This window comes from Glycine soja, chromosome 20 (genome assembly GCF_004193775.1).
Source record: "Glycine soja cultivar W05 chromosome 20, ASM419377v2, whole genome shotgun sequence".
Classification (NCBI taxonomy): domain Eukaryota; kingdom Viridiplantae; phylum Streptophyta; class Magnoliopsida; order Fabales; family Fabaceae; genus Glycine; species Glycine soja.
This window is the reverse complement of record NC_041021.1, coordinates 42447932-42462859: the sequence shown is the minus strand read 5'-3', so window position 1 is coordinate 42462859 and position 14928 is coordinate 42447932. Positions and strand designations below refer to the sequence as shown.

Sequence of the window (14928 nt, the reverse complement as noted above, 5' to 3'; positions counted from 1 at the left end):
ATGTTAGATTATAATCCTAAAATGACCTATTTTTTAAATATGAAAAACTTAATTAAACCTTTCATATATAATATATTACTCTAATAACATATCATTTTAATAATTACACACTTAAAAGTAATTTTTATCAACATATTCAAAAAATACAATTACTAAAATTTATTTTAAAATAAAATTAATTCCCCGAAATTAAAATCTAGTTTACAAGATTGCATCTAAAAACCTATTAAACTTTGGAGGTAACTGAGAAAGGAAAAAAAAAACATTCTTAATTTATAATTAAGGATGCTTAGAGGCAACTATTCCCTTTTCCATTTTTTCCCTAAAGCCACTAATTAAAGGGTTATAATCTGTATTGGGTTTAGATTAGCCACTTAAAAGGGAAGGGTGTGACAGATCGTGGGGTCGAGTGAGGGATGAATTGAGGATTATTCTACTATCTAGATTTATATGGGATTCTAATGTTCATCTGTCCCATCTTTTCTTTTCCTTTTAATTATAAAACTAGGATTAATACAATGGATATAGACCAATACATTTAGTTGACTTAAATTAAGTATCCTAAGATCAATAAATTAATAATACAACAATAATATAATACAATACTTAATCAACTCATACCGTACGTGTTTGATAATGAATTACTAATGTACTCAAGCATTCCAAAGTTAAGCAACTACTTCTTAATAAATGGATACACAAGTACTGTATGATAAAAATAAGATCTGCTTGCTCCTCATTATATTACGTCAAAAAATATTTATTACTCAGTTTTAATATTTTTAAGTACATATAGAAAACAAGTAATTAAAAAGTTTGCCCCAAAAATAGAAATTCATTAAAACTTATTCTTAAATTTGATTTTGATATTATCCCTTCCATTCCCAATATATAAAATTTATAATTCTCTAATATCAATATAACCTTTATTTTTATGCGAAAGAAGACCACTATTTATAACTTTTGCTGGGAGTTCAAAAAATGAACAGTTTAACTTTCATGTATTTTCAGTTAAATAAGTTTTTTGGTAGTTTTCAGTTTTCTCTCTTTTCGATTTATTTATTTCACTCGATTTAATCTTTATATTTTTGCATTGAATGAATCGATCGAGTCTATAATCCCTAACTCTTTACAAGATAGTTGTAAGCTCAATGTTGACATTTTTTTTTCCATCGCAGACTCGCCGTAAAACAGAACTTAGTTGCAAGAAAGATGCAATGGTGTAAAAGGGTTCTCATGTTTTAGTTAATGACGGAACAATGACGCACTTGTTTGAGGAAGATTCTCGAGCTTCACTCATGGCGGACCCTCATTGATGTTATGCCCTGTCTTCATGATAAATTGGTAGCATATATACTTCATGCAAAAAATCAATACAAACAGTGTTTCCTTTGGGTTCTCTACAACTCCTATAGCCTTTATGGGAAAGCAATAGTCTCACTATATATTTTAATTTGTGTTTAGATCATAATGTAAAATTTCTTTAATATAAGTGAATATGCTATTTACTCTTTAAAATAAAACTTGAAATTAGACTGAATAAAAATACAGGAGCAATTTCATAATCCCAAAAAAAACAAAAACAAAATTGTCTTTTTGAAAATTGAGGGAAAAAATTAAAATAAAAAATAACCAAAATCTATTTAAAAGTCTTTAAAAATAAAAAATAAAAAAACTTTCTCCACGTAATAACTGTATGGATTGAGGTCTTATTACTTGTTATTCTACATTCTGATACCCTGTTTATGTTTTCCATTTGAGAGGGATGCTGTAAAATGTACCTGTCATTCAATAAATGATGTATAATTGCTTTTATAAAATAAAAAAAATGGAAGAAATTACACAAGAAAGTGAAATAATATTTGCACATACTAAAATTTTTCGTAGTCTTAATTACATGCTCTGATGACATTTTCTGTTCATCAGCATTCGTGATTTCCCAGTTGTACACATTTGGAATTGGTAATGACTTTTATAAAGTTAATTATCTTATGTGATAAAAATGTAAAATTTCTAATACGTGTATATGTCATTTTTCTGTAAAGAAAGACAAGAAAAGGAGGCAAAGCAAAGGTGGTTGATGAACATGAAACTCGTATAATTGGCAGTGTCACCTGCATAGAACGAAAATTACACAAACATCATTCACTTATTTGTTTAACGTTATGGTGTGTCCCACTTCTTTTTCGTCAGGTTGAAATAACGAAAAAAGTAAAACAATGTCTTTATGAGTTTTGTAAAGTCACCTTGTCCGTATGTGTGTAATAACCTTTTGTCTTGAAAAACTTGATAGAATAATGATTGTCTCACTTCTCTTTTATGGCATACTTAAAAAATTATAATAAGATTATTTTAAAGATATTTTAAAAAAATAGAATTTAATTTATGTTTATTTACAGTCGTAAAAACAAATTTTTTTATAAAAAAAACAAGTGATTTTGTAAGAAATTATTCAAAATAGGTCTTGGTTTTGATCAATTTTTTAAATTTCTAATTATTAAAAAATTATCAAACATACCCATGAAAAAAATTTAAAATAATAATTTTTAAAAGAAGTGATTCTTTTACGAAAAACTATAACAAACAGAGAAATGTAATAGGAATGACAGATTTAAAAAATAAGAGAACAAACTTAGTTATACAACGATTGAAATTGTACTTTAGAATTGATTATGATATTCTTATTTTTCTAATAAAAAATCTTATTCTATTTTTTGATAACATTAATTAACTATAAAAGATGGATTAAAATATTTATTAAGAAAATTTTAAAATTTTAAAATGATAAATGATAAATATTCTTATTGCATTTTGGGTAACTATTTTATTCTTTCCTCTATTTTGTATGTAGGTAAAAAGTTATAAATTTAAGTAAAAAAATTGAGAATCAAATTCGTAAATTAAATTATAAGAAGATTATAATTAAATTTTGAGATAAATATAAAATTAAATTTACAATTTTGTCTTATATTTTCAACTAAAATCCAAACCCACATTTTATATGCAAACCAACCGTGGGAAGCAAGATAAAAAAAATCATTTATTTTTCACTGCAATATTCAAACATAGAGTTTGTCGTTCTCTTTGAAAAGATATTTGGGAATTTGATTATTCATTATAACAAATGAAATGCATTGAAAAGGGTCCTTGACTAGACTGGTTTTTAACAATTCCTAAGAATTATTCGTTGTTGATTAGATGTTTGGCCGACCTGACGACACATAATTGAAGAAACGAAAATAAAAGATCTAGATAAGGACTGCGCTGCTCATATCACGGCTATGTATATAGATTTGGTTCACTGCACCCACCCCCCACTACCTTCACCTACCACTTAACACAAGGATAACAGTAATAACTGTTCTTCAACCGGCTCTCTCTCTCTCTATTTTTAATAATGATCAGTTTTTATTTTTCTACTTAATGGATTTTGTCGTCTTCTTCTTTTTAATTCGTGTGCTAGAAAAATCTAACGGGACATATGAGACTGTGCGTCAATTGAAGGGACATATGAGAGGTTCTTCCAAATTCAAGAAATCAATTGCACCAAAATGAACACAATATTATTAGATATCAAGGAAGAAAGATACAAGAGATCCAGATAATTATTAATATTGGACCGTCCGATCCACTCCGTCCTTTGGAGAACCGACCCATACTTGGAATCAAGAGCCCAACTATAGCTAGTGATCCACAAATCACCCAACAAGTTGAATGATATCGAAGCTTTACTTGTAAGTTATTGTGCTAGTTTTCATATTAATTATCACTTTCATTCGATTACTCGGTAACCAATTTGAAATTAGTTACAACTAAAGCAATAATATTGGATTGGTGTTGGTAGCAACCACAACAATGATAATGAAAAGATTTTAATGATTTTAGTGAATAATTGTGCATATGATAATACACGAATGGTTAGATTGATTATATTATTGTTGTCAGCACAACGGTTAGTCTCATTATTATCTTTATCTTTATTGTTGTTATTGGAGTCACTTCTACTTCCATGCATCTTCACCAACAAGCATCATTCTTGTCACCATCACTTACATTGTTTTTATTATTGTCGGCACCACAATATAATCACTATCACCGTTATCATTATCACCATTATTATTGTCAACACTACTACCACCAACACCTATTATTATTTGATATGTATCATGATGCGGATTAAACCTTTGATAAAATTGAATTCATTGAAGTTTATTCTTTTCTTATTTTATTATGTTGTTATCATGCTACATCTTAATCACTTTTATAATATCTTAACTACCAAACAAACCCTAAGAATAAAGTTAGAGAGATTCTATGACACTTCCATAATAGCTGCTTTAATCTTTACAGGCTTCTTGAACGTATGATATATATGAATAGTCAATACCCTGTCCTCTTCAAAACTAACTACATTTCAATGTAAAATGCATGTTTCGCCTTCGCTGAACATGTTTCGATTGTTACTTTGGTTATGAGATTACGCCATAACGGAATGCTTGTATTGTAGATATTGGGTGGAAAGGGCTGGGAAAAGGAAAGGATCAAACCGAACATGCATGTGTTTATTTTAAATTTTAATAAAATTTCGATGTGTAAAATTAGTTTGTTACAGTACAATTGGTAATTGATAGTTTGATACTCTTTGAGAAACGAGGGCCACGTGGATTGTCAAGTCCCTTTCGATCAAAAAAAGAAAAGTGTAGTGCATGAAGCAAAAGATAGAAAAGATACAAACAATAATATAATATGATCGATAAACAATCATGTTTAAATATGCGATTAAGGATTATATTAAAAGAGAATAATTTTTAAATATATATATTTTTTCATTTTGAAAAATTAATAAATCTCTAATTGTTGATTGAGAGATACTTGAACAACTAAAGAGAGACTTTCCTTTATTTGCTTGTTGGCCATTGGGCAGTGGCATGGTCATGGTCTTTTGGTTTTGGGATAATTAATAGTAGGATTGGGTCGTAGCTCCCCAATTAATTTTCTTATGGTAAAAAGCCGCAATTAAATGGTCTCCCCGGGCCCTATGCTCAGCTTTGTGCTTTGTTTTCCACCAGTCACTGTCACACTCTGATATGTGTTTTATTACCCTGATAGATAATCACCCTGTTCTTGATAGAAACTCAGTGCCAAATGAGATGATGGTGATTGGAATCTGGATCGTATCTTTCCCAACTCAACTCAACCCAACCCAACCAAGCCAATTAATTACCAACCAATTTGTAGATAAATATGGGAATATAATAGGCCTTGCTAATAAGAAAAATGAATAAAATTTCTCTTTAGTATTTAATTGAGTAAAAAAGAAAATGAAAAATAAACTTATATTCATAATATATCAAGAATTTCCCCATTTTAAATAAATTACCTGTTTTACTTCTGTTCTACGTCATCTTTTTGAAAAAACAGTGATGTTTATTAAAAGTAAAGTTAGCAATTGGAAATAAACAACCAGACATTATCTCGTACTTTGCAAAGTCAAATGGTAATCTTCCATTAATAGGAATTGAAGAGACACGACTAGAAGCTGCATGGACCCAAATATCTAATTAATTGTTTTTGCGATGGCCCACTAAGAAAATATTGTGGGAGCCCATTGGTATGGGTTTGCTTCGGATTAGGAAAGTAAAGACAAATCCACGTAATCTACGCGTTTCCGCGGAAACGGAAATGAATGCCGCCGATTATGTCACTCTCACTCACTCTTTTTTTATTTTTTGATACTACCTCCTTTCCCTCTCTTTTAGAATCCAAAATCTACTAATTAAGAGAATATCCATTTGCAATTATTACGCTACTTGTTTACTAATATTGTTTTTGAGTTTTTTAATCCGTATTGGTGCATACATTAAGTTATAACATACTAACAGTTAATGGATATTTTCCACGTGTAGAATGACTTTTATGAGATTATTCATTATTTGTGACATATATTTTGAATGGTTCAATATTAATATATTTTATTAAATATTTTTAAAATACTTATTCATAGGATTTATTTAAAATACTTGTAACATATAAGGTGTGATTAAGAAAATAATTATTAATATTATTTTTTTAAAAAAAGTAACAGTTTAAAAACACAAAACAGTAGTACTACTATTATAAAATAGTTCTCGAAAATGAAACAACGGTTATTAACTGTCAACCGTGTTTTGGACGCGTGCGATGTCATCCGGAAAAGAAGCACAAGTCAAACAAAGCTTGGAAGGTCATTCACTTCTCTTTTTCTTATTAGTCTCAATCGCATTATCCATAACTTTTTTTTCTTCTTCTTATAAGTCAATCTTATTTTTCTTTTTTCAACTTATACTAATTAATATTCCTATTATTTTCCCATTGTTTGGGCTTGTGTTTGGGTCAATCTCACAAATTTAATGCATGATCCTGAACGTAAAATCTAATTCAAATTTGGTTTGTTAAAATTAGTCCTTATAATTATTTTAAAATATTTAAAATAGTCCAGTAAAAAAAATTAATAAAAATTTAGTGAAAAAAATTAAAATAATTTATTTTATTTAAATATTTTTAAGTAAAACATTAATATTTTAAATGTTTTAAAATTAATTTTAAGGACTGACATTAATATTTTTCTGAAAAATATAATGTAGCGTTATGACATGTTTTAAAATTGTCAAATAAGGTCTTCTAACTTCAAAAACAAACTCAGAAAAAGAAGTGCTGGTAAATACTACTTGTAAATAATATAAATTTAGGATTTTAGTTTATCGTTTTTTTTTTGTTGCTTTTATAGTATTTTAAATTTCACCAAAGAAATTAAAGGAAAAGACGTTTCTTAATAGTAATTTTATTAATTATATACAATTTAGAAATCAAGCATAATTTTTTTCCCTTCTCAGAGCAACAACTATTGGTTATTCTATCAAGTGGTTTTTGTAAAATAAATATAACCCGTATGAATCATACAAAAAATGTATTGATAAAATCAAATAGTCATCTCAATTTTTTTATATATTTTCTTTAGATTTAGCCAAAAGTGAAAACTAGGTCAAGCCATTTAAAACCTGAGTTATTTTTCCTGATTTCTTTCATTAGGGATGAATGAGTTATCAGTGCATCTACAAAAAAAGAAGGTAATAAAAAGGATTTTGTCATTAAATTAATCAGTATATTAGCTTGAGGTGAATTGTTTTAAACGATTGTAATATTTAAAATTAAAACTCTTCAGCAAGTAATTGAAAAGGAAAAAAACAACTAGTAACCACAAAGACCAACAAAAAAAGAAACAAGAAAAAGCCACTTGGGCAGTTACATATGCATGTAGTACTTGAATAAAATACCAATAAAGAAACTAGGTTTTCACTCTTTTTTAACATGTGTGTTGTGAAGTTTGAGCACCAAGCGTGAGCTGTCCATGATCCAAAAACATCACCACCTCTCTACGCAAATCCAGCTTGTGAAAACAATCTCATGCAATAAAATAAAACATTTTCAATCAAACAGTCATAGCTAGTAGCGTGAGTTGTCTCCTGCTACATAAAAACACTTTCCCTCCTTTTACGTCACACAAAAAGGCCCAAAACCAAACAAGCAAGAAACCCCTACTAGTCCTCAGAATCCAGAAAGAATCTAAGCCCAACCCTTTGACCATGACAAAAATAGATTCGAGCTAGACACATACATGGTCACTCCCTCACTCTCCTTCTCTTCACCTTCCCCTTTCCCTTTCAGTCAAAACATCCTTATCCAATTTCAAGTTCTAGAAAAACAAAACAAATACCCATTTTGGAAACAAAGCCACACGTGTCAAAACCACAGTTCCAGACAAACCAATCCCCACCCATGCGCCACTTTCAATTCCTTAACCATAGTCCATACCGTGGGACCAAACCTCCCACGCCCCCCAAATCCGAATTGGCTAATAAACTTAGCTGGACACACACATAGTGTTGACACTTTCCTTGAAACACAACCTCACCCTCTCATACATCCTTAAACTCACTTTCCCTCCCAAAACAACAACCACGCACAACGTTAGTTACTACTAACTACCCCTTTTGCACACGTTGTCTCATTCACTCAAACAACTTCAAAGAACGAAGCTTTTCACCAAGTAACATGTTTTCCATCAATCATTTCTCCGACCCAGATGCCACCTCGCCGGGGTCGGGAGGAAGCTCCCGACCGGCGCTGTCGGACGAGGATTTTTTTCTGGCGGCAAGCAATCCCAAGAAACGCGCCGGGAGGAAGAAGTTCCGGGAGACGCGCCACCCGGTGTACCGCGGCGTGAGAAGGCGGGACTCCGGCAAGTGGGTGTGCGAGGTGCGCGAGCCCAACAAGAAGTCCAGGATTTGGCTCGGGACCTTTCCCACGGCGGAGATGGCGGCGCGTGCGCATGACGTGGCGGCGATCGCGCTGAGGGGAAGGTCAGCCTGCCTCAACTTCGCCGACTCCGCGTCTCGGCTCCCGGTGCCGGCGACGGCGGAGGCCAGGGACATTCAGAAGGCTGCGGCGGAGGCCGCAGAGGCGTTTCGCCCTGGGAAGGATGATGATGCGGTGGCGGAGAGGGTGGCAGCGACGGCGACGGAGCGTGAAGAAGAACAAGAAGAAGGGATGGTGCCGGAGTATCTGAGGAACATGGTGCTCATGTCGCCGACGCATTGCTTCGGGAGTGATGAGTATGGAAGTGCTGACGTGGAATTTGACGATGCTGAAGTTTCTCTGTGGAGTTACTCCATTTAATTTAACTCAATTATTGGATTTTTTTTTTACTATTTTGGGTAATGTAGAGATTGTTCGTATGGGACAAGTAGAATAGTGTCCGTACTTATAATTTTTTACTAGTACGGTTGCTCATTTTAGGTGTCCAAAATAGATTAGAGCAGAAAGGACCATAAAAAAATATTAGATCAAAAAGATGTTAAGAGAGTTTTTTTTGTGTGTATATTTGATATTTCAAAATAAATATTTGTAATTATTTTATTAATTATAAATACTTTTCCAACTTAATTATGCATGTGTCTGACAGAAGAAATAAATTAATAAAAATAATCCATAAACACCTTGTGTTCATATAGTCCAAGATAGAGAAAGAAAAAAGATAGACAAATGTTTCTGCTGGAACAGTTGTACATGTATTACTGTAAATTAATTTATGACTTATTTGATTATCTTATATGTTTGTTTGATTAAATTAGTTATGTAACATAGGAGTTTGTTTCACTAGTTATAGCATATTTAAAAAATGGTATTTTAATAACTTATTTTTGAAAAAACACTTCACGTGAAAATTTGATTTTAAAGCTTTTAACTTATTTTTTTATCTTCACTATTTTAATAGAACTTCTCCTATATTCCTCTTTTATTCAAAAACCAATACTATCCATACTCAATTTTATCGATTCAAATACAATTTATTTATAGTGAACAAGATTATAATATAAATCAATCAATATTATCTCATTTCATTTTAAAAGGTGAATACCTTTAAATTTACTATCTATTTTTTTAAAGTGATAAATTATTTGAAATGAATTAAAATATGTAAAGTGACAATTATTTACAAATTATATATAATGAACAGATTTTAAATTAGAATTAAGTAATTCAAGATATCTTTTAATGTTATTTTATATTGATTAACTTATTTCTCTAATATACTGAATAAATTTAACTAGCTTAGTGTCATGTGTCTAGCATGAACATTAAATTTACATTTTATAATTTATAAGAATAGTTTTTTATATTTTTAGTATGATTTATTTATTATTTTAAATTTATTACTTTATTAGTGTCTGATTTTAATCTACAACTATATTATATTATTTTTAATATTCATTATTTTAAAATAAAATCAACTCATCCACAAACTTAGAAATATCATTTTTTATGATTAAGACATGTTTTATTTTAATTATTAATATTAATTGTTGATTTAAGTTAAAAAAATGTTTATTAGAAAAAATCTCAAAATCAAGTAATGCAACTCATAAACTTTTCAATTTTGAAAATGATGTTAATATAATTTGAATTAGAATATACCTGTGTTGTGAATTTTACATTATTTTGTTTATAGTCATTTAATGTAGATACTTGGTATTAATAACATAATTTGTTCCCCTGTTACTTAATATCACTTTTGACGAAGTATCAATTTTATATATTATTTTGTGAATTAGAATTGCTCTAATTATCAATTTTGATTATGCTTTAATTTATTCATTTATTGCCTTTTTGAATTGATATTTCCAATAATGCATTAATAATATTGAATATGTAAATATAAATATTTTTAAATAAAAAATTAAACATATATTTTTTAGTCAATCAATTAATATTTTTATTATAGGAATTAATTTAAGATTTAATGAAATGATTAAATCAATTTAATAGAATAAATATAAAATCCACATTAATTAATTGAATTATTTGAAAGAAATAAATATGAAATTAACATCCCATAAAATCAAATATTCTTTTATTTATATAATAGATTTAATTAACCAACGAAACAGATGTGAAGCATATTCATTTTTCATGCCACAAGAATTGGTCTTCTAAAGTTTAATTTTAATAAATAAAAAATTATCATTCTTAACACATTAAAAATATAACTGGAACCTTTATACTTAAAAAAATAATTTAAAATAAAGACTTTTAAGAAAAATATTTTTCATAAACAGATAGGATTTATTTCTTAAAAGAAAACAAAAACTTTAAAAATAATTTAGACAAATATATCAAAAAAATATAATTTTTTGATCTTATAAATAAGTGTTTCTTTTAAAAAAATAAGCTTAAATAAACTTATCAAGTGCTTTTTAAAAATAAGTATTTTTTTAAAAAAATACTTTTGAGAAATAAATAGGAGTTGATTTTAAAAAAAAAAACAAGAAATGCTCATTTTAAACAAAAGCACATAAAAAAAAAACTACTTAGTTTATTAAAAAAACACTTATTTTAAAAAAATAAGTTTCTTAAAAGAACTTTTAGTTCAAAGCAACCATCTTTATTATTCTTTTTGAACATTAGAATTCGCAACAAAACTTTTTCAACATTTATTCAAATATAGTCGTAATTGAGATATTTTTTTTTTGGGGGGGGGGGGGGGCATTATCCGTTCCAACAGTAGTTCTGTTTGAATAAGACCAATTTCAAACATTCTATTGAAACAAAAGAAGTTTCCTAACCCGCAATACGTTCGAGTCCTTTGTCAACCATAAAAAAAAGTTTGTAAAATTCTTAGTCAGGACTAAGGTCCAACGATGATCAAACAATTCCCCGAATCCAGTGGCAAAGATAATCAAAATTTGTATTGATTTGGAAAAATTAATATTTAGTTTGGCCACAAAAATACCAAGTTCGAACTGTAACTGAAGATCCATAATAATATATAAGCATGTAATTAATCAAAGTTCATACTTTGAAGCTAGAGAGTCAGACCAGCCATTTCCTTGAGCAATAGCTTAAGGGAATCTAGCTTCTCCTGGTTCTTTTCTCGAATATTTGGCAAAACCTTCTCTTCATAACCTTTAGCGTTCATCATCTTCTCTAGCCTTTCTATTTGCCTGCATAGAAAGAAACTCCAGTCTTTTAGTTGAAAGCCATTAAGAAAAAAAACTGAAGCTTTTAACAAATATTTTGCAACGAGGTGGGATATTAGTCAAAATGCAAATGACATGCGTTAGTTGCAACATGATACTTTAAGACTTCAAAAACAAAGTGAGGTGGCCACATAATAGACAACACAATGGCTAAAAACCAAATTTTTAGGAATACTATTCATTATGAAATCCCTTTTAATAATTTCCTTCAACGTAATGATTTGGTCTCCTTCCACCTACCCCTTTTCATTGATACCTAAAGACTTGACATGTTAAAATGTATTCTAAAAAATAATTGGAGATAAAACATACTTTTGCAGCTCATCTATCTTCTTGATCTTCCCCTCTGCTTCTGCAGAATTAGCTCCTTGAAACTCTAAATAAACAGAAAGGTTTTCATTTACAACAGCATCAGCATATCCAGATGAAACAGCATCTTTTTCAGTGATTACCTGTGAATCATATAATCATCATTAAAAGTGAAAAGTATGGCAATTAAATGAATTGAAAACAGGCTATACGATTAATTAAAAAATAGTGGAAACAAAATAGGAGGGGGGATATGAGAAGAGAAAACAAGAGCAACTGAGAAACTTACTGTCAAAGAGGATAGATTAGCTAATGTTGCAATATCTAGTTGGTGGCTGTTAATAATCTCAGTAACCACCGGTGCTAGGCAGAGAACAAAAGCCGGTCACCTAGCAATATATGCATCATTTTTAAAATCAGCATAGCAAGTTAGTTCGAATAACAATACTAGATGAGAAGTTAATATTGACAGAAACAGATAAACAAAGTACCATGCAGAGGCCATAGTCACCAAAAATGTTTCATGTTTTGTTTGCTTTGATTATTTTAGGGAGATTTATGCAACTCTTATTTTACTGGAAAATATTTTCTCATTTGTGAGAGTTCCAGATATATTTAGACAAAGCAGAGCAGAAAATCTAAGACTAGTACAACAGCAAATGTTGCTAACACATACCTGTCACAACTTTCTTTTGCTATTGACCTGAGAGACTTAACAGTAGACTCAATAATGTCCATATCATTCTCCACCTTTTCATTATTCCAGCCCTGATGTAAAAAAAAAAAAATCATATTATTGAATAGCCAAAGCATGTTAGTTAAATATAGCACATTATAAAAACATAGGAGGTACAATAAGCTGAGTCATGATTGACACTTTCAACAGACAAAAAGCCTGAATATTATAATATTTTGAAGAGCAAAACTAACCTCTACAGTTGATGGATAATCACATATCATGATAGATTCTGCTCTCTCGCATTCCCTGGTTGAAGGAAGGCGCTGCCATAATTCATCCACAAAGTATCTTGTGCAAAGCGTCTTTCGGAAGCAAACTTAGGATCATTACCAGTAAAGTAAGGCTTAATCACTTCGATGAATACATCACACAATTGATACTGCCACCAAGAATACACAGCAGTGGTAGCTTGTGAGAATTCAAATGATTCTAGCGACTTCACTGTTTTGAATATGGTTTTATTTAACACTGAGAGTATCCACTTGCAGCTAAATGGGAGAACATCTGGAATCAAATTGGCAGGAGGGATGTAATCATCCCCAAGCTTGCTCATAGCAAATCGTACTGCATTCCACAGTTTATTACACCATTGGCGATACCCAACCACCCTTTGAATATCTAGGTTAATTTTGTCAGACTGAAATGAAGGAAAACAGCACAATTAAATCACAATAGTTGACATACTTGGTGAAAAAATCAGCCATATAAAACATTGAAAAGAGATTGACACCTGAGCTGTGTATGAAACCAGTGCAAAACGGAGAGCATCAACACCACATTCATCAATACCATTTGGAAAGTCCTTCTTCTGACCCTCTATAGCAATGGCTAGTTCTTTGGGGTCCAGGTTACCAGCCTCTAACCTCTTATGTAGACCTTCAAGTGATATCCCATTTATCACTTCAATGGGATCAACAACATTCCCTAAGGACTTGGACATCTTGCGTCCATGTGCATCACGAACCATGGGATGCAAATAAATCTGCATAGGATTTGTAAGTACATCCATGAGAAGGTCATTGATCAAATTTTTTAAGTTATACATAAGTGCTTGGTTAGCTTTCCTTAAATGATGATTTAATTCTTTACTCTCTCTCTCTCCCGCAGAGGATCTCTTATATCTCTTTGTAATCTTCCTCTGTCTTAATGAAGTTTCTTTCATAAAAAAAACAAGAAAAAGAAAATTCTTAGGCATGCATGACCAGAATTCACACTTCACATGTGAGAACACAAAGTAACAACACATCATTCCTTACGCTCAAACAAGGATAAAGTTCTCACCAAATGATCTGCATGAGATAGTAACCTCACCTTTGTAAAAGGCACATCACCACCCAACTTCAATCCTTGCATCACCATTCGGGCAACCCAGAAAAAGATGATATCATGGCCAGTTTCCAGAACAGAAGTTGGATAGAATGTCTTCAGGTCCTCTGTGTCATCAGGCCATCCCAGCACAGACAATGGGAACAGACCAGCAGAAAACCATGTATCAAGAACGTCAGGATCCTGGCTTAAATGAACTGCTTTCCATTATACTTCTGGCTAGCCTCTTTCTGAGCTTCCTCTTCATTTTTTGCCACTACCCAATGATCATTATATGCACCAAATTCCCGAAGCACATCATCCTCCAAAGTGACATACCATGCAGGTATTTGGTGACCCCACCATAGTTGTCGTGAAATGCACCAATCACGTATGTTTTCTAGCCATCTGCAAAAAAAATTACCTTGAGTGTGACATGGTTAACTATCATAGGATTATAAGAAGAATAAAGGCACATGAGAAGAAAATTAGAACAGAGCAAGTCAACGAGCCAACTAGCCGAGTTCCAAACACAACACTGTGCCATAAATGTAATTTAATGTAAATCTAACCACTGATTCCATTTAAATATATATATATATATATAACGTATCATGGAAGAATGATATCTCAAGTGAAAATAAAAATTACTCTCACTCGTTAAATTAAAACATTTTAAATTTAAATTTAAATTTCATTTAATTATAAAATTTTTATAAGAATTATCAATCAAAAAATAAAATATCTTAAAAATTTAAAGTTAAATTATTCAGTTGATCTTTATAATTTCATGATTTTTACAATTTTGGTTCCTATTGTTTAAAAATAGTTTTTAGTTTTTATAATTTACATTTTAATTCTCTTTTAATTCCTATAATTTTCGAAGTGATTTTTTTAGTTCTTATAATTTATATTTTAATTTTCTTTAAGTTCCTTTAGTTTGAAAGTGATCTTTTTAGTCCTATATTTTATATTTTAATTTCATTTTAATTCTTATTA

At 30.4% G+C, this 14928-nt stretch overlaps 1 protein-coding gene and 1 pseudogene across 1 annotated transcript; one reads left to right on the top strand and one right to left on the bottom strand.

The window, feature by feature from the left end:
- The first annotated feature begins 7667 nt into the window (after positions 1-7667).
- LOC114402690 (dehydration-responsive element-binding protein 1E-like) lies at positions 7668-8938 on the top strand. The gene has a single exon (XM_028365341.1). The coding sequence runs from the start codon at positions 8092-8094 to the stop codon at positions 8713-8715; it is 624 nt and encodes a 207-aa protein (XP_028221142.1). The 5' UTR covers positions 7668-8091; the 3' UTR covers positions 8716-8938.
- Positions 8939-11258: 2320 nt separating this feature from the next.
- On the bottom strand, positions 11259-14476 carry LOC114402129 (annotated as a pseudogene).
- Between the last annotated feature and the right edge of the window lie 452 nt (positions 14477-14928).